Below are 26521 nucleotides of genomic sequence, written 5' to 3'. Positions count from 1 at the left end.
ATAAAAATTATACGACAGTTCATGACTCTTTGTTAACATTATATTTACAAATTTGACACGACGGTTTAAAAATATTATAAAATAAATATACGAAATACATTTAATACAATTAAAATATATTGAATGTGTGGAACATACAATTTTTAATGCAGGACATATGTTTCGCCAATTACATTGCGTTGATCATTTATTTAGATTACATGGATTATTTAAATGCGTCGCGTTGTCGCCGCTTGTTTGTTAGTTTAAATCTTTGAATTTTTTTACCTACATTCTAAGCATCGTGCGCTGGCATATGTCGTAATGTCTCCTCGAACTTTGAACGTCGCGGTTCATTTTCGCACTATGTTATACGTTCCTTGCTCGTCAAAGGAATAATCGTGCAACAGGTCGCTGATCTAAGAATTATGCAAAATGCTTTTACTTAGTTGCTCTTAGTCTGACATTGCCACATACGACGCTTAAAAGACTAAAACAAAATGATCATCAAACGCGCGCCTTCTGCCTTACATCGTTACGATGTTACAAGCATGCTAGTAATTAATATTCTCTGGTTAAAATAATAAAATACAAATGGTGCTTCACTTAAAACTTTAATTTAATTTAAAGAAATAAGTTTCTTTTAACAATATCTTTTTTTAACAATACTACCTTTATTTAACATTTATGAGAAACGCAGGTTTTGCAAAGCGTTACTGTATCTGTTTTAGTTGTCCTCGTTATGTGAACGGCAAAATGTTACATGGTCGAGTTCTTGATGTCAGATGTAGATGCGACATCTGATCATTTGATCTTTTATAATATTCACAGTTGTCTAGATGATAAATCATTGAGCAATACTATCGCAATCGAAAACACATTATTAATAAATAATTTTTATGCAATCTGCTTATTGCATGATAAACTAAGTTTAATGAATAAGATGTTGCCACTTTGTTGCACAATTGCTTTCACAATATATCATAAATAAAATAAAAAATAATATGCGTAGCAATATTCTCTTATTTACGCGAAATATTATCATCTATGGCAAAATATTTAGTTAAAAACAAACTAATATATAAGGAAATATTCTAAATTTTTTATATTTAATTATATTTAATTATATTTTATATTTAATATTAAAATTATATTAAAGTTAGAGTAAAATTAGCTTTATATGTAAAATTAATTTTAAATTAAAAATTTTTTAAAAATTGAAATGTATCAATTTTTGATTGTCGCTCTTCTCTAGTTTCTTATCATACTATATTTTAAATTATTGTAATACATTGTTTAATTAAAATCTAACTAAATTATTTTTAAAATTATTTCTCTTACACATTTCTTTTTTTACATATATAAATATCTATAATAACATATGCTTTTAATAATTTAAAAACGTATCTTTCACTTACGACGCCAATTTTCGAGTCATTTAAAAAATTAATGAAGCACAAGCAGAACAAGTGTAAAGAATAATATAATATGAAATATGAGGCAAAAATATGGCATCATAAATAATATTTATCTGACAACGACAACGAAAAAAACTTCGCAAATGTTCCAATCTCGGATTTAAGATATTATGATCAACAGGACTTTGAAACAAGGCTTCATAAGTTCTGAATTAACAATATCTAGGAAACATGTGATCGGAACTTGAGAAATGTTTCCTAACGCGATCATTGAGCAATTATTTCATAGTAATGTGAATACGAAGCACAAATAGAACACCTTATTTGTGATTATCCGATGGTAGACCCTTTATGGCAAAGGAACCGCGGAAGAAAGGCTTAAAGATTTCCAGCAACGTCTGCGTTCGACGGGCTGAGTTCTGAAAAATGTGAGATCATGATTAAGAACAAGAGCATGGAGATTAGTAATTCCGGTTCTGTCGAAAGCGAATAAATCACTTTTTGTTTCTTTGTAATAGCGAAGCAAGTGAAGGGCGATTCGAACATGGGTAATCGATTAGATCGTACCAGAAAAAAATTTTGCAATCAACATAAAAACATACGATTAGACTTACGCGTCAGCGGAAAATCATTAGCTTTTATCGATATATTTTATCTGCAATTAATACGTGGATTGTACTTACTAGGATTACACTGTTGAGAACCTTGCTAATATTTGTAATTAGGGTGAAGCCAGTTCCAAATGCGCTTGATGGTATTTCCAAGGATACCCTATTCCTGTCAAATATGGGCGTGTCTTCCGTAGTAGTAGTAGTAGTACTAATTGGCCCTTTCTGCGCAGAAATACATACGACGAATCAGACTTATTCAATTCTCCGAGATTGCTTCATTAAGTATGTATATTTCATTACTTATTAAAAAAATAGCAACGGTATCACGTGGGAAAATATGGAAGTGAAAGTATGCATCAATTGCATATGTATACGTAATACATATCTATTTTTTTTTATGATCTTTTTTCATTTTATGGTTTTAATAAACATGAAGGAGAAGTGACTTTGACGTGAATTATCAGCTAATTTTATATGTATTTATTGCTTACAATTTTATTTTATATTTATTTCAAGTCAAGTAAAATTTTTTTCTAATTATAGATAGTATTTATATACTTATATAAAAAAATTGTGCTCTTACAAAGATACTTGATGTATAACGATATTTATAAGAGATAAAAAGTATTCTTCTTTAATATGAAACTGATCTCCAATCAATATAAAAAAATAATAATAATAAGTTAAAAAATTATATAAGAAAGTGACTATAGATAAATTTTAGAAGTGTAAAGGAAGAGGAAGGAATTTGTGAAGGAATTCATTAGAAACGATGCTCTATAATTTTTTCGCATATGTTAGACAAAAATATAATTGTAAATTTATTGATCAATATTATCACACCATCTTTTATATTAATGATTTTCTTTTTTTTTTTTTGTTTATGTGGAGCATTTGGATGCGCTATTTACATCATTTACACATTGCAGCTAGTCCTCTCCACCTCTAAAGGCTATTCTTAGTTTATTTACAGCTTTCGCAATGGCAAATCGATTGCGACACCGCTAGTTCTTCTATAATTTATATTAGACATAGCGCAGCCCACACGATTCAGCCGGAAGGCGTTGATGATTTCTCAGGAGAGCGTTTCCCGGAGAATTTCGTTTTTTCTCTCTTTCCTTTCATTTTTCGCTCGAGCTCTCTAAATACGGATAGATTTTTTTATAAGAGAAGAAGAAGGCTTCTGGCGAGGGAGAGAGAAAGGAAGCTCTGCCGATTATCAGCCCAGCTAAAAACAGAAATTCACATTCCGTTTTATATGGAACGTCCACATATCCCATATGAAAATCCGCATTTGTTCGTTTCCGCATTTTCTGGTGATACATTTAATACGTTCGTTCGTTGTCTGTCGCTTTTGTCTTTTCCGAGGTTTTCTTCTCCTAAGCTCCGCGCTCTCCGCTGCTCGTTGGTCCAGGTGAGAAAATCCGCAGTCAAACGTCCCTTCTCCGCGTCCCATCAGCATCCCGTGTTTTATCCCGCCCGCCATTTAAGCCGCGTAATACGCCGCTCGTGGTGGCGTATAATCGTACTGTTTGTGTACAATACTTGCTTTAATGGTACATATAATCTAATCGGAAGGCCTCGTTCTCGTGAAGGCGCCTTCCGAGGTTAAAGGGAATATATCTCGGCAACATTTTAATTAGTAGTCGCATAGCCGGAGGTGTAATGAAGCATATCGATGGGAGTGGAGAAGTAGTTTTTTATTGTATTCAATTAGATTCTTTATGACGATAGCGTTTCAAGGAAACAAAAAGAATTGCTGAATCAGATATAATGGTAGAAATAGTTAGAACATGCTCTATGTTATAAGATATAATGTTCCATTAGCATTAGTAACTTTGTTAGATATCTTTTCTTACAAAACGGAAAATTAATGGGTTAGAAAGTTAATAATAACGACAGCCATGCGAACTGAACCAAAAGATACATTTTATAAAATTTTATAAAAGGAGAAAATCTATGAAAATTAAAGTAAAAAGTGCTGTTGTGATATGATACTAAATTCCGAAATGTGTAAATAATGTTTTCGCAAAAACCATGCATTTGTCTCCTGTAGTTGTTAAATGTTATCATTGCGAATAACGATAGTCTTACAAGCAACAGTCGCAGACAGTCGGAAGTTTGTTAAGTAAAAGTCGTTTCAGCGGACAGTTTCTAGAAAAACCGTCGCGAAAAATCCGTGTTTTCAGTGATTTCCTTACGAAGACGCATTCAGCGTTCCAGAGAAGACACAGCTTGCATTACGTATCAGACACCAGAACAGGCGACATGTAATAGGACTTCAAAGTGTAGTAAAAAAAAAAAGGAAATTCACGGTTTATACAGAGATAAAAAAGTAAAATAAACTCATTGCAATCCTACCCCTGCCAGATTGGCGAAGGCTCCGAGATTGATTCCAGCGCCGGCGCCGGCGCTTGCACCGGCATTACCACCTCCACTGTGAGAATCACCACCTCCGGAGCTACCACCGCTACCACCGCTTAAACTACCTAAACTGCTACCTTGACTCAGAGTCGACAAGGAGGTGATCTTCTGACTCAAGAGATTGCCGATAATGGCTGAGCCGGAGGGTGCTCCACTGCCCGCGTGCCCTGCAATTTACATGAGAAATAATCAAATGTGATAAAATGGGAACAACAAAAGTAAACGGCCTTAAAGAATATGAATAAAGATAATTAATTATGTATATAGAATATCTTGTTATAAATAGTTTCTCCTAATCAGAAATCTGATCGTTATATTTTTATCGCTATAATTTCCAATTTTTTATTCCTATAGAAAACTGTAGGGTATTTAAAAATTGGTCGAAGAAACAAATTGTAAAAAATACTATGATCTTACCCTCACCACCGCCACCGGAAAGACCACCGGAAAGGCCACCGGAAAGGCCACCGGAAGCTGAACTTAAGGATCCAATTTTCGAGGCTATTGCCTTCGAGAAGCCAGCCGAGGCACCTGAGAACAACGTTGCCGCGCTATTTATGAGAGGTCCAATGCTACCTGTTGCAGCCTGAATCTTTTGAGCCGCTAAATGATTGATGAACTCCTGTGTTGCCGAGTGTTTGGAATCGATACCGAAAGCAGCATTTTTTGCTTTGTTAGATTCATCGAGAACATGGAGCGCTTTCGTCTTTGAATCTAAGAAGGAGTCCACTTTCTACAAAAATATGTATTTGTTAAAAGAAATGGATAGATAAATTTAATATTATACCTAAATATTTTATAGTAAAAACAAAATATTTATAATAAAAACAAATACTTTTTAGCCTTTAGGAAAGATCGTGTTACATTTCAAGCGCGATCTTAATTAATATCTATCATTATTAATTATATCTTTTATATGAGATCTTAACATGTTATATAAAAGAACAGGCAGAGAGAAAAGATTTTACAAAGAAAACCAGCTACTTATTCTTACGTCAAACACAAAGTTAATAATGCCGTTCGATACTCCAAGCTTGATGCCAATTTTTCTCTTATCTCTGTCGCCTCTTTCACCATCGGCCGCCGCTTCGTCATCAGCTTCAATTACATAGACCTAAGCAGATCATAAAATTAGCTTCTTCGCTGACATATAAGTTACTTAACAGATATAGCATAAAGATTAAAATTAAAAATTAAATGGAGAAAAACATATGATATTGTAACGTGTTATTGCAGGAAGAACTTTTTTTCGTTCAAATTTTTATCATAAATTACGCTGTAATTTGCTAAACAATTATCATTGTGTTTTGTGTTGTGTCAATATTATCGAGATTACTCGCTCTGTTTACGGAGTATCTATAATTGGCAAAAAAAAAAAACCAAAAATTATTACAACTGCTACGCTTCGCGCGATATTTACATAGTTTAGAGTGTTAGTTAAGACCGTAATTTCGTACGTGCATGCAATCCTATTACGCAACCCTGCTTTCATTCTGAACCAACGAGGTCGATACGTGTTATGGTTATTGCTCGAGCGGAATCACATCGCGGTTACATTGACACGTGATCGCCATGGTGATAACAACGCGTTGCCCATTGACCGACGCGACGTTTTAAAGAAATTTCGTTACACGCGTGCATCTGTCTCTAGCGCTCGTTTGAACTCGCACAGGTAGCGACTACTTTCACTCTTCGACTCGTTCTTCGAGATCACGTTTCTCTCTTTTTCGCGTACCCCTTGTCCTCTATCTCCCTTTTCTCTCTTCTTCTTTCATTCAACATGTCCAGCATTTAGCGCATTTAGCTAATATATACGAGCTCGATTACGAGATGTGTCTTCCTCCTTCCTCCCTCTACGACGAATAAATTTTCTCCTCATAATCGATACAGATTAAATAAACATTAACATATAGATATGAATTCCTTTTCCAAAATTGAAGAATCTTCTCTCGTTAATGAGAAGGAAGAGGAAGCCACGATAAAGTGAAGACTTTCCCCTGTATTAATCTAAAGATAAATATTTATGTAAGCTACAGGATTTGACGCTACGACCGAGATACTTCTCCTCTATCGATTGCGTACTTCCTAAACGCGGAATTATCGAATAAGCAATTTTTGCGATGTTTGCTTTCACTCTCGTTGTCGAACGTTATATTTGTCTTTTTGATCTCGGTTAATACTTATAATAAAGTAAAATGTTACGAGGTATTCGTTCTCTAGGTCGAGTGAAGGTATAACGCGTTTAATCGATGCGTTGCGCTTAAGAGGGAAAGGAAAGACGTCGCACAAAATAAATTCGTCAAATTCTTGTCGGTTACACTTTAGAAATATCGAAAATTCGACTGTACTTTCTGTCAAAAGTTTATCTCTAAGAAATCGCGCGGTGCGATGGAACATTGGTAAAACCACCATTCACGACGTGAGAGTTCGACAATAGCTTTCTGCAAGTGCTTCAGCATTCAAACTACTTCATTAAAGCGAAATGCGTGATCGTAGCTCTTCTTCCATTTCATTCTCTTACTTTCTAAATAAGATTTGAAGTGATCTATCTATCATCCGATAGGCTTTTAATGTATAATTAAACTAGAAGGATTAGAGAACATTTAATGTCTAACATCTCGTCGTTTTGACGCTTTAAAAAATAAAGTAAAGGACTTACTTCATTGAGCGGACTGAGATCTTCTTCTGCCGCTTCTCTCTTGACGACAGGACTGCAATTGACAATGGCAATGGCCAAGAACAGTCCACAGAATGCACATAACACCCGCATTATGTCTTCTTCACTTGGTCGACGTGTTTCGATTCAGTCTGTATGAATAAAAAGCTGTCTGACAAGACGGTAGGATTCCCGGTAGTAATAAAATCGAAAGTAAATCTTGAGTGTTCGAGTGAAAGGATGCCTGAGCGTGAGCTTGGAAGCATTTTAAAAACTGATTTTTAATCAGATTCCGCTTTTGTAAATAATCAATAATTGATATTGAAAACAATATCGTGCGATTAATGAAATAAAGAAAATCAGATGCGGGCAAACGTGTTATGTAAATGCGAGATATATATAAATCGAATTTACTCTTTGATAAACAATTTCTTGAAAAATTTAAATAAATATTGTTAACTGTATAACATGTCGCAATCTCAAAGAATAAACAAGTAATTAGCTTATTAGTAACAAGTGGCTTTCAATTTCAGCTAATTGTTACAAGTTACAAGCGTAAGATAATAGGTCAAATAATACGCCATAATTTTCAGGAACAGACAGGCGACTAGCTCGTAAAATAATCACCTGAGTATATAATAAGAGAGAGAAAGAAATATGTGAGAAAAATATAAAGGAAATAAAACGGTGTTATAAAATGTGCTTAACGTTCGATTTATCAACCTCAAGTCGACAGTCGGATTTTTCCCTCGATGCGTACAAGATTTGAAAGAAAAAAAATCGTTTAGGATATCCTATATAGCAATAAGCGTGTCAGTGTCACGTGGCAGCCAAAGCAAAACGTAATGTGAAGGGATCGACGTGGACTTACGGAGTGCCGGTGCGGCGAACGCGTGCGAGCGAGCGAATGCGTGAGCTGTGTACCTGGCGGAGTGCGAGGCTCGTTTGAGGACCACGGTGAAGGAGGTCCCGATGTCTTACGGAGCCCGAAGGGGAAACGAAGGCGAGCATGTGTGCCCCTTCGAGAATCGAGAATCGTGCACCGTGCGAGCCTCGCCTTTCGCAGGTGGGGCGCTCTCCAATTCACTCGCGATTCGCGAAACCAAGCTCAGCATCATCCAAAGCGCTCGCCAATGAGACACCCTCCACCTTCACTTTGTTCGTCCTCGCTTGGCTAACACCTCTGCTGAACTACTAAAGCACCACACAGTCGTAATCTTGGAAATTACCGACGCTTACGTCTGCTGAGGGAAATGCGCGATTCGAAAATGTCGCCTCCTGATGACGAAACCACTAAGACTAAGTCTAAACAGACCTGACGGGTTGCTTCCGAAGTAACCTCTCCTTTGGAGAGTTTTTTCTTTTGTTAACAATGTTTTGTTTAACAATAATTTTAATGGCCAGTCCCAGCGTCACGCTTCGCGCGTAAGCAACAATAAAGCCTGAGAAATCGGGGATTACGATATCGTTGATTATTCCGATGACTATAATATCATCTTTCTCCAAAGTAATAAAAGAAGAGAGGTATTAAGTGTTAAATAAACATGGGAACTTCTGGTATTGTTCAATGTGCCTACAGCGGGTGCTATGGGAGTCAGCGGAACGCATAATCCAGTATATGGTGTAAGAATAATAGCTTCAAAAAGAATCGACTAAAATCATCTTTGGTATTACAACTCCTATTTAGCTGTGTGAATATCCACGAGAATCTGCATGTGTATTATGCATGTATTAAGGCTCTCGTTGCGTAATTTTTGTAAGCTTGTTGATTTACGTCTCAACTTTCGCTTTCTCAAGCCATTTTTGAGATTGTCTCGTGCAAAATTGAAGAATCTAGTTTACGTAACAAATAGTTTCTTTAAATGGAGCCGTTTATCTTCGTTATTTCGCATGTTGTAAAAATATGTTTAGTACGTTATGCTACAAACCACAAATAGGAGAGATGATGTATTGGAATATTTGCATCATGTCGTAACGTTTGATAATCTGCCAACAAAAGTTAAGAAACTGGAACAAGTGCCTGAGGAAATCTCTCACCTCACGCGCATTTACTTTAATGTTATATTAATTATTTTTATCTTCACAATCGCTCATTATCATTATACACAGTAGATTTCGTTTGCAATTATCGTGTTCACTGGTTTGATCCTAAGAGCTAATCAAGATGAACTCTCTTTTCACCTTGACCATAATCTAAAAGCTACCATTTCGACTTTATTTGTACTTGCAATTTTGAAAAACATAGCAATGTGGTAATTAATTAAAATTAGCTAATGAACATTCCTTGTGTTTGTTGCGGATATTTTCTCTTCTCGATTGCATGCAGGAAGGAAAAGATATTCGCGTATATTGCATACGTCGGTGTAACTTGCAATAACGATTCTTAGGCCAATTAACGCTTATCTTGAGGAGCAGGATTAGACAAACGAACTTGCAAGTTGTACATTTAAGCAGGGTTGAGTAGTAATTAGTTAAAAATTAATTAATAAAGTTAAAAAGTTAATAATGTTAATTTTAAATGAATTAATTTATAACTTTAACTAGTTATTTTTAAAACATAAATTTTAACTTATTGACTTTTTTCTTAAATTAAAAGTTCACTTATGTGAAAGAAAAAAATTTGTAAAAGAAAAAAACTATAAAATATTATCATATAAAAAAAAATAATACTTCTCTTTTTGTTATTTCTTTGTTATATAAACTTATTTAAATAAAATATTAAATTTATTTGATAATTCACATTGTAAGTTTTTAGAATATTTTAATGTCAAAAAATTATAGCATTCTAATTTAATATAAATAATGCTTTTTAAAATTAACTTTTAATTTAATTTAAGTTAATTTAATTTTAACATAACTTTTAACTTAGTTAGTTAAGTTAGTTTTTCATTCACGTAACTTTTAACGTAATTTAATTAAAAAATAATATTAATTTATCGCACCTTATATTCAAGTTATTTTATTTTGATATTTTAAAGTTTATTGTAGATATATCGATAATATTTTTATATGTTTTCATAATAACATGAAAATTTCAATCTATTGATTGATCTAGTCAATCTATTCTCTTCTAAAAGAAACTTCAAAGAGAATGCGAAGAATTTGGAGATATGCACTTTCAAAATGTCACTTAAGATTGTATTTATAACACCGTTAAAAGGACTATAAACTATTCTATGCATAAATTCTCTTTGATGACCGTTATCTTTTTTAGGACAATTGCTCAATGGATTCCATTCGTCGTTTTTGGCTCGCCATTTATAGGCGCCGCATGATGAAGAAATCAAGTCTTCTAAAACGGACACAACAATGTAATCTTCTTAAATGTTCTAATCTAACAATTTGACTTTCAAATAAAGAATTATTAATAAAAATTTATATTACATATAATTAAGTTACGTAATAAAACTATTAGTAAAGTAATAAAATTATTTATCCCTTAGTTAAGTAATAAAACTATTATTAAAGTAATAAAACTATTTATCCCTCTAACAAATACATAGATATCAAATACAATCCGTAATAAATGAGGAAAAAGCATTTAAACCATTTTTCATTCTAAAATATATTCGAATATTTAAGCGTTTGTGAATATCTGTTTGAAATCAATTATTTCAGATGTGCATTGTAGTTTTATCGGCGTCCAAGTAGTAAGATTATCTTGTGGTCAGACCATCCAGCCGCTCGTGAAGTGGCGCCACGCGGCGAACACGCGCGCAGACGAATACGGCATCTCGACCGCAACCGAAGAAACAAGTGACTTTCCAATGGAAGAGAGAGTAATGCATCTCGGTAATCCTCCAACAGGATGAAAGTAAAAAGGGGAGCAGAAAATCCCACGCGAGCCACGTAAAGTCCGGCTTACGTAAAACCACGTGGGCGACTCATTCCCCAAAAATGGATCGGTTCAACGCCTTTCCGAGAAACGCGAAATCGAATAACGTGAGTAATTCTGTACATGCTCGTGTACAATTTCTCTTCCTCTGAAAGTTTATTCTTCTCTCATAAATTATGGTGGAATTCTACAAAAAAAAAGTTCAAACGAGAATAATTGTCGAGAGAAGGAGACGGGGGAATAACAATATCCTTGTGTGTATGTAATTTTTTGTTCTACGTAATTAATATGTATCTTCGGATCTATAAGATCGAGGATACATATTAATACGATTATAATAATACTAAATGCATGTTAAATATTGCGTCGAACGTTCTAGTGTGCGGTGCATACGAATGAGAGAGTATAACTTACGCCAATATGTAAACGCGCGCGCGTTGAACAACAATGTACATATTTCAGAAGATGCTAATATGTTGTAACTGTGTACCTACACTGTACGGTTTTATTGAAACGAGGTTCAATCTCGCGATCATCTTTTGCCGTTCTACCGGCAGAAAAGTGCAAAAATTTCAAGTCGTTTCTAAGAATATTTAGTTTTACGAGTCGAAAAGACAAGAGTCAAATATGCATGAACGTTGACTTTCGCGATGTTTCTCTCTGACACGTTTGTCAAGATTCTCCTCGGTCAACGATAAATCTACAATTCCACGCGATGCATTCGGCCGTATACGAGACGCGGCTAAATTTCATGTTTGATCTGCTCGGGTCGCGAAGCTCGATTTTTCTTGCCAAAGCATCGGGCAATTTATCCTTACCATCAATATGGCCGATTTCTAATTTTCACTTGTCCTACAAATCAGTAAGAATAATATAAGTTTTTTTTTTTTATCCAATCGGCTAATAAGAATCGTTATGCGACAAATTCAGGCACATAAATGAAATATATCACATAAAGCGTGTCTGCGAAATTGAATTTAAACGTCACGAAGATGATATTAATGTATTCATTTCATTAATAATACCCTGCTGTACAGATAAAAATTTTCGTGCTATTGTACTATACCATTATCATTACAGAGGTAGGTGTGTAATTAACACAGATTACTTCCCTTTCGATAATTGTTTATTAATTCGTTTCGCTTTTATATCTACCGCATGCAGTTCCGTCTACCTCTGTCCCACGAACGTTCAGCCCAAATTGTTCTTTTTCCTCTCGGACAACAATCTTTGATCTCGCCGATCCCAAAATCAAAGTACGGTACACTCGTTGAAACTGTCGTCGTAACGGTTCACCGGTGACGTTCACCACTCGACGATGTAATGATCCCCGCGATCGCTCCGAGCGATCGATCACTCGCGCGACCTTTGCCGCGAACGTCCTCTCGATCATCGATTGCGACGCGAGGAGAGACGCGGGGGTGGGTGGTCTACGTGGGAGAAACTCCCGAAACGAAACGCCGAAACCGAGGACCGTTGTTCGCGACGCGGCCGATCGATCGGGACTTTGATACGCGGCTGTGACTATCTGCCGGAACGAAGGCGAGGAGCGGCCACGCGTTCGCCGTCCGCGAAGAAAGTTGCAACGGGGAAATTGGCCGCACGAAACGAACGCGTCACCGTCGTCGTGGCGGCGCGACGATGACGCGGTGGGCGAGGAGATTTACGGCGAAGCGATTTCCGCGTCGCGTGACAGGCGCGCGCGCGCGCGCGCGCGAAAGACAGGTTGCCCCTCGCACGTTGACAGATCGATGATGGGATTGTTGAATTGATCGATCGACACATCGACCGGAAGTAGACGTGGCGCGAATAGCAGCGGCCGTTACCCGCGGATTTCCGTAGGGCAATTTTATCTCGTGTCTCTGACGCGCGTCATATTTCTCGGAATTTATGACGTGACGTTTTGCGACTTGGGAAATACACCGAACGAAAGTGCCTCGTGGAAATTTCACAGACGCCCCGCGCGCGGAGCGAAATACGAGAAGAAAGTAGAGATGTTATGTAAAAAAATAGTATACTCTTAAAGAGCGCGCTTATTATTCTATTTTATGAAGTGCTAACGAGATGATATAACGAGCAAATTATAATAATAATAATAAAGAAATTGTAATTGTCTTCGCGCTTACACAATACACCCGTTGTACATTGCACAATACAGTAAACATGTCACCTCATTTTTAGTCCTCTTAAATTTAAGGAAAGGTTTTTAATGTGGGCAGATGATTTCAAAATGCGCAAGGAGGCATATAGCATTACGGAGTAATAAATATCGCGGCATTTAATTTATTTCTTCTTTCTTTCCAATCGAGTTTATGTAATGGTGCACAGCACGTGTTCGGGTCATCCGTACGTGCGTGCGTGCGTGCGTACGTACGTGCGTGCGTGCGTGCGTGCGTGCATGAACATTTGTTCGCGAGCCGCTCGATGACGCGACGGCGTCCGTTGTTCAATCCCGGTCGTGCAACCCGAATAAATATCGTTCTTTACTTTCTCCGACCGGCTGTGCCTACGAAACTTCCTCTACCGAGCCGTCGTCAGCCGTATCGGGCATGCACCGAGAAATTTATTATAATGGACACGACATGTCTCGCACGAGCCTTCGCGTGAACGAGAGTAAAAGTCGATCGCATCTATCTCGCAATGCCGTCTACCTTTATCCTTCCGTCAGCTTTGACTTTCTCAATAAAGAAACGCGATCGATTGCTTTATCTCCGGCGGCTAATAATACGGTAACGTTGCATTAATATATAACAAGTTTGGACGTAATAAACGTTGATTAAATCTATTTTCATTATAAATAATACTGATATAGGGAGGGAGGGGGGGGGGAGAGGAAGGAGGAGAGAGTCCGTGTCGCACATTTTGCTCCGGAAGTTCATTTCATAACTACTATTTGAACAAACGCGCATTAAGCGAGGTGAGAGTGCATGACGGAGATTCAATCTCGGCTATTTTCTACTTTGTGCAAGAAAAGAGTGGCAGTCCGCAATAAAATGTAGATATGTGGCCAATGGCGATAAAGAGATAATAATCGCGCAATCCAGATAATAGCAGGTTTCGATTAGATTTAGATCATCGTGCCGCTGTTGAAATGCATGCATTTGCGTAATCTATATATATTGGTAAGATATTTACTGTTTCGTAACTAAGAGGTGATAATTTTAGCATATCTTCGGCATAACAAATGGCTTCCGTGTATGATCCTAAAGCTCATATAGCTCTGCATCAGGATGCTATTAGGAAACATTATTGAGTTATTATGATTAATATTGTCATCATGGCGTTAAGCTTGCATCAGATAAATTGGAGATTAAGAATTGCGAACTGAAGATTAGAATTTAATCAATCACATAATCTTAATTTTAATTTTTTTTCTGTTTGAATGAATGCTAAACTTCACAATTCTCAATCTCTAATTCGTAATTTGAAAAAGCAAGATATAAAATTGATAATTTGAGAGATTATAATAAATATTATAATTATATTCGTTTGTGAAACAATTTTTTTTTAATTTTCTTTAGAGTTATATACAAAATTCAATACGAATAAAATATTAAGATTAAGATAATAAATTGCAAGATTTATTTTTATTTTATTCGATGGCATCAATCTTATTTCATCCATCTTTTTTATGATTATTTCATAAACGAATATAATTATAATACTTATTATAATTTCTCAAATTATCGATTTTATATCTTGCTTTTTCTGTGTCAATCTACGAATTAAAGATTAAGAATTGTGAAGTTTAGCATTCATTCAAACAGAAAAAAATCGAATATATATTGGACATTGCAATTATTTTTACAATATTATTGACAGTTTTAATAAATTATATTTTGGAATTAATGTCTTCTCATCTTTGAATAAAAAATGACAGCTTACTTTAATATTTGATTCTTTGTCATATTTTTATGGTTTTAATATTTAATTTATTGTAGAAAATTTTTGCAATATTTCTGACTTTGAATTTACTTTTTTTTAATTTTTTTTTGCTTATTTTCATTTATTTTATGGTTGTCATTTGTATTTGTTTAATTTATTATTTTATTATTAATTGGCATCGTTTTTTTTATTATGTAATTACTTGAAATTAATTTGGCTAATAAAGATAATACAATCAAAACGTCATAAAAAATCCACTATTTCTTTTGTTTAATAAATTATTTACAATTTTTTGAAAACATTTTTATTTTCTCGTACCTTGACTTTCCTTTCTGCTTTGCACAAGCTTGACTTATTTATCAATTTCTAAATATACTTTGTAATTCAGAAAACCTTAACATATGAAAAAGCGTAAGAAATGATATTAAGTAATAAATGTAAAAATCAAATATTGACAGCTACTGCTGAATAGAGCACCGTTTAACTCGCAACTGTTATAGAAATCCCTTTACAAACCAGAACATTTTGTAAAATGTTCAGAGAAGTGTGTCGTCTCAGAGCCCGTGTTTTTACGCGATTCACATCCTCGTCGGGTCCAAAGCAGGCGTCTGTCGTAAAAAAAAAAAAAAAAAAATCACTATGCAAATCACAGCATTCCTTTATTTGCGTAACTACCGCTGCACGGTCGGCAGATGATGCAAAGCGCGTCGTGACGCGCTGCAAGACTCTCTTCGGTAATTATTGTCCGAGGCAGATCGTTCTAGCCGTGACAGCTGACACTGCCAAGTCAATCCCACGTGACGAAATCGCGCCACGTGCAATTACGCGCGCGAACGTACGCCACATCTCTCGCGCGGGGCAGCCCGCGGAATGCCCCGTTGCAACGAGGTGTATCCATTCAATTCCGTCTGTTCCAGTTCGTGATTTTGCAAGCGCGACCGCTCGTAACCCGAGGGATCGACCAGCGACGAGACTTTTCACCGGCCCGAAGGTATCGCGGCCGCCCCGGCGCCCTCGCGAGTGAATAAAATACAAATTGCCGGTCAAAGATATAAGGATCGATCAAAGAATATCTATTAAATGATAAAAGTTGAACTGGACTTTTTTTTTCGAAATACTGAGAAAGACGATTATCTGACTAAATTATACAGACGTCTTCGCGAGTAAGTGAAATACAAATTATCATTGATAATGAGTTGTCAGATCCATTTTTATTTTATCCGATGGTATCAATCTTATTTCCATTCATTTTTTTATGATTATCGATTGTATACATTGGACAATTACTTTTACAATATTATTATTGACAATTTTACTGGACCGTATTTTTTAATGTTTTCTTGTCTTTAAACAAAAAATTATAATAGCTTACTCTAATGTTTTATTCTTTGTTATATTTTATAGTTTTAATATTTCATTCATTGTAAAAAAAGCTTTTGCAATATTTCTCACTTTGAATTTACCTATTTTCGAAAAATATAGATCAGTCAAAGAAAATCTATTTAATGCTGTAAGTTAAGGATTTTTGATCGAAATACCAAAGAAGATTGTCTGTAAATTATATGGGCGTCTTCACGAGTAAACACTTACGAAATTGTCAATCAATAATATAAATTAATCAAAGAAAAATCTATTAAATGACAGATTTTTGATCGAAATACCAAGGAAGATGATTATCTGTGTAAATTATATATCGATCGTCGCACTGACATGTATATCCGTTAGTAGTTTTATGTATAATTTGTTCTTAATTATCGACGGACGCATGCGACGATATCAAGTTTTTTTAATGCCTTTCTTGCACAATTCTGAAATTCTAGACCACGGCGATCCACTCGATTCTTGAGTAAGATCGGACGATCTTCGAGATCTGAAGGCGTCGGAATCGAGGTCACGATCCTCTACGTGATCCATTTATTCCAGATAAACAAATGCGCATCTCGCAATGTGATTTGACACAATAAACTGTAAACTGCACTATTAGCCAAACCCCCGTAACCAATAGCACAAATATGCTACGCTAATGGATTATCGATTAACGTTATCGACTAACGTTTAAAATAATATGTTGTTTCAGCATTTATTTTTTCTTTGTAATATAATGCAAGATATAATATGTCGATATTCTATTTAATTGACCGTTTAACTCAGCTCAGTATGTAATTATTTTAACGTTTCTCCAGAACGATAAACCGTGTTCTAGTTATTGTGAATTATTAAACGACGTGCGTCTACCAGCACAAAAGCAACAGTTAGTTTTTTTACGACCGATATATAGTAACTAGCATCAGTCAAGCTTAGCTGTTAATCGCACGTCGTGTCAACGACCTCCCATGACGAAGATGAAAGTGGCTCTCGTTTTAATTTTATACGCTTGAAATGATAACGTGACGTAAGCTTAATATTAACCCGAGAGAAATATGACCCAATTCTATTGATTTATATTTACATTTAATTTTCGTACTTGCAAAAAAGGAATGGCACCGAGATGGAAATCGTAGGTAGTCACTTTTTACACAATTAAAAATTAAAATGAAAACAAGCAATTACAAATAATTAAAGTCCTATATTTATAGAAGAATATACAATTTCTATGATATGTTATATAAATTGTTCCATCCAGTATGAATACGCATCTCATTGAAATATTCGATTTAATTAATCTGACACAATTAAAAGTCAAAATAAAAATAGGCAATTAACAATAATAATGCAACGATTGAACGTTTTCATATTTCTTAAAAAAAAATAAAATTTCTATGATATATTACATAAATTGTGTTCCATCTAATATAAATACGAATCTTATCGAAGTAATCGGTGAAATAAATCGGTTGCGTAATATAAACGAGTATATGCGCGTCCGTATGTCGCGAATAGGAATGTCTTTCAGTCTTGGCAAAGCATTACGAGGGTCAACTAACGACCTCGAGTCTATGAAAAGTTTCACTTTCTTTTTGCGATAGAAAGTGACTACGGCCTTCGATGTCACGTGAACTTTAGCCAATGACTGGACTTCGCATGCTTAGTATAATTTTTATAAACAGACAAATTGTCAGATATGTAATTTTCGATATGTTAAAATATGTATGTACTTTATATTTTTATGCTTTATACATTTGCGTTTATTTACTTTATATGATTATGCTTTTTTCTTGTTTCTTTTATAAATTAACGTTTATTTAAACTTACTGTTTTTCCTGTTTTTTTTTCTTTTCTGATAATCTCATTATAATTAAATAAACATCATTTGGTTAAAATTTATTGCTAATATATTTTATTGCTATGTTTTTCTGAAAGCTGTTGCTTTGTTGACGTTTATGGTCAATTTATGTCAATATATTATCGTACTATCGAAGAAGCACCATAACATTGGCGCTTTGGCATTGCCGGAAGAGAATAATCTTCCGTATAACCCTGGAAGGTTTCATAGGTGAGGTAAAGTGAAACGATGCTTTCACTTGAAGCAGCAATTGAGAAAATTAACAAGGTTTTTTGGACATGATAAAAATTTGACAAAATGAGAAACAGTATCATACAGAACTTTTTATAAGGATCGCTCCATTCCGTTTATTAAATGCAACGTGTTTGTAAAAAATTATTATTGTACGTGTGATTCTTTTTGTATTTGTATTATAAATTGTATAATTGAAACAAAGTCTTTTTTTCTTTGTTCTTCTTGATGGCAAAACATAGAGAAATTAAAAGAAAAAGAATTATTTAAAAATATAACATAAATAAAGAATTATTTTGCGTGTATCAATTAGCTGTATCGAGTTTATCGCATCTTCCCATTTACGATTTTTCAAAAATTATGTTAATGGTACGTAATATTCAGGAAAGAAGTACGATTAATTAAAGAATTTTCACTTCCGTTGGCATAACGGCTTCAGTCGGATCTCATGTTTTATCATCTACGATACGACCAGTGTCGAAGTGAAATCGTTGAACGCAGACGATTAGTAGATGCCGCGTGATTATTGCATGATGCAAGTGCAAATCTATGTAAACAAAAAAAAAATATTACGAAACTCCATTGGAAGCGAGTCAACTTTAGGAGTCCTGGTCGAGAGGTCGGTTTGAGGAACAAAGGCCAAATCTTTTGAATAATGAGCGAGGGTATCGAAAACTTTCACTACTCGAAAAAGTCAAGTGTCGATTTGTTGCTGCAGGCAATTAAATCGGGATTTACGCAATATTACAAGCATAGATCCCAACCGTTTTTATCTGTGTCATTAAGTTAAATTCACGGAGTATTAAAATAAACGATAATTACAAGCATGTGATATCAAGCGATATTTCATCATCGTGACCCGTTAAATTGTAAAGAAAGATGTAAATCGGAGTTTCCACGTGAGGTGGAGAAACAGGTGGACAAACGGGAGCATAAAACACTGGTTTAGGAACTGCGTAAACCTGTCGAACCATAATCGCCGAAGGACATTTGACCCGTCGGCTATATCTCAAAGGTGACAAAGACAGAGCCGGAAAATATCGAGAAAAAGACGAAGAGAACAATCCCGAAGAAATCGAGCACTAATGTCGTAAAACGCCTCATTGAAAGTATCTCGGACTATGCAAATTACCGGTTTTGACAGGCCTTTTATGAAAAAACGAGCAAATTTCCCAAGCTCGATACCGCCTCGAAACTGTCTCGATCACCTCGAGATAAAAGTTTGAATCGCTCGCAGGGGTCGCCAAATCGTTGTCTCGATGATAAATTTATAGCCGTGTCGTTAATACGAAAGAGACAAAAATATGAAGTAACGTCATATCGCTTCCTAGTAAAACAAGATAAAAACTATTAATAGCATCGCTCGCAGAAACAATCACGTAACTCATCGCTCGCATATCCGGGACGTATCGTATATCCGGGATAGGTATACTCAGTATCCTATCAACTCGTTGTAAATTCTACCTATATGATTTCACCGATTACATGTCGTCTCGCCGCAGGTCCGGCCCTAGTTCTTCCTCATTCGGTCCAGTTCTCCACCAACCGTGCATACGCTTCTTTGCTCAAAGCTTCATTTAAGCTTAGACTTATCGTGAAATCGACGAATACGCGAAGAAATTGTCCAGGAATGCAAAGTGCTCCTTTTGTCCATTTCTTCCGGGTGTTGACTCTTGCATATATACTATATGTATCCCGGACGCGCATGTACCCGGATACGCGGTTCCAGATCCGGGTAATGCGTAATTGCTGCACTGCTCATGCAGATAATTAGCTTTTTTTAGCGCATTTTTATACATCTTTACGTATGCGTTTCCGAACAAAACAAATGCAGAATCTCCTTCTGCATAAAAGAAATGCCGCTTTCTTCACGCCAGATATATTATAATTACATCATCGTGACGTTTTTTAACTAAAAAGAATACATTTAAAATTTAGCTAAGATCAAATTTAATACTTTTAAATTAGTCATTAATAGTTGTAAAAGATAATCATAAATAATTTTGATTGACGATTATTGCGTAAAAATAAATGAATTTTATATATATATATATATATTATATTATTAATGATTATAATTTATAATCGATTCCGGGATTCAACGATTAAAGTGCAATATATAGCGATATATTTATACATTTTGCTGAATTATTCAATGTTTATTCATGTAATTGTTCACAGGAAATGACAATTTAAATGAGACGAAAACGAAAGTTTGCAACTGTGACGTGACACCTGTCCTTGCACGGCTAGATTATCCTAGAATTATTATGGTATGCCCACATGATTTCTGTTGTAATGAGTTTGTCGTTGCAAAATGATTACCAGGATTTATCAGGGGGTCATACGCTAACTTCATGGCCATGACATCTATGTTAAATGAAGCCTTTCTATTGAAATGAAAAAAAAAAAAACTAACGAGACAAAAAAGTATAATTCTAAGCACTTTTACATTTATATAAAAAATATCGTCCATCGCCGAAGTAATCCTTTAAAAAGTCGATAAAATAATAAACTACAAACGGAATGTGTGACTCAAAACCTTTTTATTTGTTTCCGTGCAACCTGTCTCCGCACGAATGACACATAGGGAGAGTTCGTGGATGCAGGTGGACTATAAGCAGGCATGGACGGTGGAGCATAAGACGGTGGAGCATAAGGCGGATGTGTCGGTGCACCATACGTGGGTTTAGGTGGTTCCTGTGATGATTGCGAGGAACTAGCTGATAGACTTGTACTGGAGCTCGATGATGTACCCGACAGATTTGCGCTAGAGGTCGACGACGTAGCCGACAATTTCAGAAAAGCGCCGAGGATTTCTTTTAAAGGCCCAAGAAGCACGTCGAGCGAACTCGAGGATGCCTGGAAAATCGATCGAAAAATCATCATTTCAGACAAAGATAATTTTACGAAATAAATTATAAAATATATATGAGTATCATAAAAATATAAAGGGTGTATCTATTTTGATATTATTTTTTGACTTGTTTTAATTTAATTTTTTTGTAATTTGTATATACGTGTGAATTAAATATATTGTTAATTAATATAAAACTAAAGTCACGTGCACACGCGTAAAAAAAAAGAACTGCTTACTGCTGGGGTTTGAGCGTAAGAATCGTAACCGCCGTACGTTGTAGGCGCGTAATATGTGTCCGGTCTGTGATTAGGTTTATTATAACTGTAGCCTTTCTGACCACTGGAACCAGCGCTGGCACCAGCGAGTACACCTGATACAATAGCACTTACTAAAGATTTCACATCTGATTCGCCTGCCGAAGCGGCGAGTTCCTGAAATTTAGAAACAATAAGAAAATATTTATCTAGCTTTATAAAATATGAAAAATGTAAAAAAGAAAAAAAAAACGTTGAAATAATAAAAAAATATATTAATTTTATGATCCGTACTTTACTTAATCTAGCGGTGATACTGGCGACAAGACCCGACAATATTGATTGTCCATATGCTCCTTCCGGCTAAAATTGATAAGAATATGAATAGACATAGGATACAATCTTACAATCGTTTAATTCTTACTATACACAAAATAGTTTATAAATATATAAATTACCTGACTTAGAGGACCAGATGCTGCTGCTAATGCAGATGCCGATCCTTCTTTGCCACCGGGCTGAAAATTAAATTAATAATCGTCGTTTATATTATATTCTACCTTTATATTTATATGAAAATCATGTAATTTTTCCTTTCTCTCTCTTTAATATTACAAAATAAAATTCTTACGCCACTACTGGTACGACTCAATGGACCGATGAGAGGGCCCACCAGAGGTCCGATCAATGGTGCTATCAGTTGAATAAGAGGTCCCAAAATGGCGCCAGAATCGCTACCTTGTCCATCCGGGCCCTGAGGTTATTTTGGCATTCAGAGAGTAAATTAAGAAATTATTATATGGTAAATTTACCTCGCTGAGTCGTTGGGAAAGTGGCACCAAGACACCTGGAATATCAATTCCTCCCTCCTCATCTGGCTAGAAGAGAACAAATGTTTCCATTCTTACGTTATGTAATTAATTTTTACGAATAATATTAAGACAGAAGGAAAGAGCATTATATTTTAATCTTACGTCGGAGAGTCCTTCGAGAAGAGGAATTGCGGCTTGAAGCACTTCTGCCAAATCGACATCGGACTCTGGCTAAAATATACATAATCATATACATACATAATATACATATACTTAATCATATACATAAAATATACATATCTTATTATTTTTTATATGATATTTTTATTCGTTAATGTATAACAATCAAATATTTTGCGCAAACAACACGAATATAATTTGAATCTCAAATGTCTTAGCTATGCATATATATAAATTCGTCAATGTCTCCTACATCACTGAGGTCTTCAAGAATCGGTGCAGCTACTGGTAACAAATCGAGTATAGTTTGTATAGATCCACCTTCTTCTTCTTCTTCTTCGTCGTCGTCATCGTCTAGTTGCGCTTCCATTTGTTCGTCGTTCTCTTCATTCTCTTCAGTCTCCTCGTTTTCATCATTATCATCATCATCCTGTAAAATATCTAACATTATGATAATCACAAAATGATTTTATAATAAATAAAAAAAAAAAATAAACCGCGTACATCTAATTGCTGCGCTAGAAATGTTTCGTTGCGTCTTTCTCGAGAAGGAAGAGGTGGTGGTGTCTGAAACAAATAATTATATTATTTTAACTAGCAATGTTTTTAGTAAACACATATTGTTACATCAATCATTTTGTAAATATACAATACGTAAATATAACTTTAATATTATTGTTACTATTATTTAAAAAAAAATTGTAATAATTAAAAATGAGAAAATAAGGGGCATATAAGCCGAACCGGATCTCCTTGCTTGAAAATTTTGTTTGTTGAAATAAATTGAAAAAAAAAAAATATCTTTCTTGGCAATTCAATAACAAAGATAAAATGATACTTGTGTCAACTTGTATCACTTAAGGATATAACGCTTTATGCCGTCTTTCAGGTGTCCCCTGCACATATCCATAGTGTTAACACGGATATATGGGATCTACAGTTTAACGCCGGTTCCGAACGGAATCAATTATAGGGGGTTTTTTTTTCGGCAGAATTACTCTAGGCGGTCTGCCAGATCTCCGTAGAGAAGAGCCATTGCTTGTAAATATTGTTTGGACCGGAATAGGGATTCGAATCCGGAATCTTTGAACCTTTATGAGCCACGTGCTTACTCGTAGAATACCCAACGCGTTCGGCAATAAAAGCTAAGAATTCGTTAATCATCACTAGATCTGAGATAAATTGAACAAGAGAGAATATTGATTTATGGATATGTTAACAAAATATTTTCATACATATTTATGGAGTAGAATGTGTCCTCGCAGGTTTAAAATATGGCAATCTGCGCAATTGATTATAAATTAGAAATTGCACAATTTTTTTCATATTTATCACCGTTAATATTTAATTTATCTTTCATCTGTTTTATGTAAAAGAATTATGTAAAAGAATTTGAGATATTACATACATAAAATACAAGATAGATGTTTAATAAGATAGGATATTTTAAAAAGAATTGGAATATAACCTTGAAGAATGCCAAAGTGCGGACACGCGAAGCAATTTAGTTTTTTTCTTTTCAGAAATTATCTGCTAACATACTTTTTTTCCTTTCCAAGTATAATAAATTTATCATCACATAGAACATTTTTTGTGCTCATTAATTTAAATATAAATTATTTAAATTATTGACATTTACATAGATTATTGCATTTAAATTATTGCATTTAGAATTACTCTGCTTGTGACCTACTCACCTCTTCGAAGGCTACTTGTATCTTTTGCGTGTTCGTGCCTTTCAAAATAGAGAGTACGGGTGTCGCGACATTAATCTCAGTGGTATTTTTTGGCAATTTTCTCAGAATACCCAATGTTCTTAACAAATCACCGAGTACGAACGCTTGTCGCTTTATTGACGAAGTCTTCTTCTTCTTCACATTTTTCGTCTTTTTTTCATTTTGTTTCTTCTGCCCGCGTGCATTTTGCTCTCCTTTCTTCTGTTCCTCTTTCTTTACTTGGCTTCCCTTGGTTTTTGCTCTACCCGTGCCTGTTACAAAATCATTAAGGACGACATTAACTTGTGCAGACTCGTTCATAAGCGTGTGATTTTTTCCGAACTGTGACGAAAATTCATTCGGAGAATTCTTAATATTAATTGCACTGTAATCCCTCGGTTGCGTCTTTGAGATCGTAGCTTCTGGAACTTCTTTAGTGATCGTGATCAGTGCCTGAAATGGGAATGTTAACAAAGGTTCACCTATGTGCGATAGATTGGTTCCAATTAATCCTTCGTTCACGTCGGTCGGTAACACCTGCCCGAGTTTATTGTTAGCCTTGACGCGAAACTGGGAAGTCCTTGTAGTCTGCAACTTCGCTGGCTCTTCAAAACCGGAAGTGTTCTTGTTGTTCTGATACGATTTAGCAGTATTGGTTGTTGTCAGCGGTAATGGAAGGTACATGGCTGCAGGTGGCTGCGCCAAGATCTCGAAATTCCCAAAGGTGTCAAATTCAGTTTGCTGAAAAGGATTCCCGATGTTAAAGTCCATGTACTGTCCGAAATCAATCGGCCCATTGATATTCAAATTAGGAAGAGTAGAGGAATCTTGCGGACTAGGTGTCGACATTTTCATCGCTCCTACAGGCAAAGGATAAGCGACCACTTTGTCGTCCGCTCTTTCTACAGGAGGCTCCTTGAGCCTTCGCGCTGGATAGTTCACACCCTGTCGTTTCTCATTGAGAGACGCCTCTTTCATCATCTCCTTCGATTTCAAGCCTGAATTGTTCACAAAGGGAACGCGCCTCTCGACCGACGGCGAGTTCTTCAAAGTGGTTGACGTGAAATTTATCTTCGATGTCATCAGACTCGTAACATACCTCGACCAGGCTATCAGATCTTCCTTCGTAGAAATTTTGAGTGGCAGTTGAATCTCTAAGATTTTTGGAACGGTTGAAAAGCCATGCTCGCTTTGGTGCGGCGAACGTTTCCAGGACTTCAAAGGCGCCGAGGACGCGAAATTAGATATTACCAAAATTAGAATGCAGTTCGAACGAGAGAGTATCCTTGGTAGCACGAAGAACATCTTGAAAATCGATATTTTGCTTGTTGTTATTTTATTCAAAAAAATTTAAAAATTTAAATACAATTAGCGGGCGATCGTAATATCATGATTTTTAATAATTAACATCATTTTCTTCCTTTTTTGTATACTCTCGCGTTTTAGACGAATCTTCTCAATGCCTGGGAAATTCGATATCGTGTAACTTTTCTTCTTAAGAATTAAATACCAGCGCACTTGTTGATCTTACACTTCACTCATTATCATGAGCATGGTAATTGTCTTGCGTAAATAACAATTTTACAATGTTGGATTAATTGAGTATTGACAGTTTGTTCAATTTTATGCAAAAACTCGAAACGACCTCGGAAGGAAGAGCTCGTAGGACACGCGGACTTGAGGAACTGGACAGTTGAATAGGAAAATGGTTGCTTTATAGGCTGGGCCTAATCAGAGGTCTGTTTTTTCCCTGGTCGCGGAAGCATGCACTTTTTTCCATGCACCATCGGGATATCGGCTTCGCTAATCATAGTACATCGGGAACGGGGGCGGTCGCGCTCACTTCCGTCGTTGCGTTTTCCGCCGACGAGGTCTTCCTCTGTCCGGCATTTGGCATAATTACGCGCGCAGGCGGGCGAGTATGTAATGCGAAACGCACGTGATGACAGGCGAGAGTGACTTTCGTAAGGGCCATCCAGTGCCTAATCTTGTAAGAAACGCATAATTTTGTAACATTGTAAATGGCGAAATTACTTATATTCTGGAGCTGGAGTAAATGGGTATTACGTTAGACGACGGCGACGACGACGACGATGATGATGACGGCGATGGGTGACCGGACTGGACACTGATTACCGTGCGATTAAGTGATTGCGCATAAATTGCCGTTAAAATGGGTTCACTGCTTGAAAAATCATTTTCTTCCGGGAGCAGCAACCTCGTTGATGCCAAACGTTCTTTCGTAATACTCAGCTAATTATTCGTTAAGCCAATTGTTAAACTAGGCGTAATTTCAGACTAGTTATTCTATTAATTTGTGTCGTTAGCGATCGTTTCATCAAAATTTTGCAAAGCAATCTTCGAATTCTGATTTTAGACACATTTGATTAATTCTCTTTTTAAACAACTTAATGTGAAGATTTAATTTTTATGGAAAA

General features: G+C 35.6%; 2 protein-coding genes across 4 annotated transcripts; both read right to left on the bottom strand.

Annotated features, from left to right (window-relative positions):
• Positions 1-77: 77 nt before the first annotated feature.
• Positions 78-12541, bottom strand: LOC105428317 (uncharacterized). Of its 3 annotated transcripts, none has more exons than XM_011640561.3 (7): positions 12098-12541; positions 7092-7240; positions 5427-5546; positions 4850-5165; positions 4370-4599; positions 2081-2230; positions 78-1816 (listed from the first exon to the last, which is right to left on the bottom strand). In XM_011640561.3, exons 2-7 carry the CDS (start codon positions 7200-7202, stop codon positions 1718-1720), a joined length of 1026 nt encoding a protein of 341 aa, XP_011638863.2. In that variant the 5' UTR covers positions 7203-7240; positions 12098-12541; the 3' UTR covers positions 78-1717. The 3 variants fall into 3 exon arrangements, with proteins under 3 accessions (XP_011638863.2, XP_011638864.2, XP_011638860.2); XM_011640562.3 differs by lacking the exon at positions 12098-12541 and adding an exon at positions 7812-7892; XM_011640558.3 differs by lacking the exon at positions 12098-12541 and adding an exon at positions 7960-8302 and having other exon boundaries at positions 79-1816.
• Positions 12542-17934: 5393 nt separating this feature from the next.
• LOC105428338 (uncharacterized) lies at positions 17935-25414 on the bottom strand. Its single transcript, XM_089080673.1, has 10 exons — positions 24066-25414; positions 22873-22935; positions 22622-22798; positions 22351-22419; positions 22189-22254; positions 22008-22130; positions 21835-21894; positions 21671-21739; positions 21359-21553; positions 17935-21124 (listed from the first exon to the last, which is right to left on the bottom strand). The coding sequence occupies exons 1-10, from the start codon at positions 25386-25388 to the stop codon at positions 20798-20800; spliced, it is 2472 nt and encodes an 823-aa protein (XP_088936799.1). The 5' UTR covers positions 25389-25414; the 3' UTR covers positions 17935-20797.
• Between the last annotated feature and the right edge of the window lie 1107 nt (positions 25415-26521).

Source organism: Pogonomyrmex barbatus, unplaced genomic scaffold (genome assembly GCF_055798465.1).
Source record: "Pogonomyrmex barbatus isolate J1 unplaced genomic scaffold, ASM5579846v1 scaffold4, whole genome shotgun sequence".
In the NCBI taxonomy this organism is placed as follows: Eukaryota; Metazoa; Arthropoda; class Insecta; order Hymenoptera; family Formicidae; genus Pogonomyrmex; species Pogonomyrmex barbatus.
This window is presented reverse-complemented; position numbering and strand designations above follow the sequence as displayed.

Excerpts from the sequence above, each read along its gene's own strand:
- LOC105428317 (XM_011640561.3), bottom strand. The coding sequence starts at position 7,202 with ATGCGGGTGTTATGTGCATTCTGTGGACTGTTCTTGGCCATTGCCATT. Across the intron at positions 5,547-7,091 it reads ATCTCAGTCCGCTCAATGAA|GTCTATGTAATTGAAGCTGA; the intron begins GTAAGTCCTTTA and ends TGATCTGCTTAG. Across the intron at positions 5,166-5,426 it reads TTATTAACTTTGTGTTTGAC|AAAGTGGACTCCTTCTTAGA; the intron begins GTAAGAATAAGT and ends ATATTTTTGTAG.
- LOC105428338 (XM_089080673.1), bottom strand. The coding sequence starts at position 25,388 with ATGTTCTTCGTGCTACCAAGGATACTCTCTCGTTCGAACTGCATTCTA. Across the intron at positions 22,131-22,188 it reads TTTCCCAACGACTCAGCGAG|GGCCCGGATGGACAAGGTAG; the intron begins GTAAATTTACCA and ends AAATAACCTCAG. Across the intron at positions 21,125-21,358 it reads CTTACGCTCAAACCCCAGCA|GCATCCTCGAGTTCGCTCGA; the intron begins GTAAGCAGTTCT and ends TCGATTTTCCAG.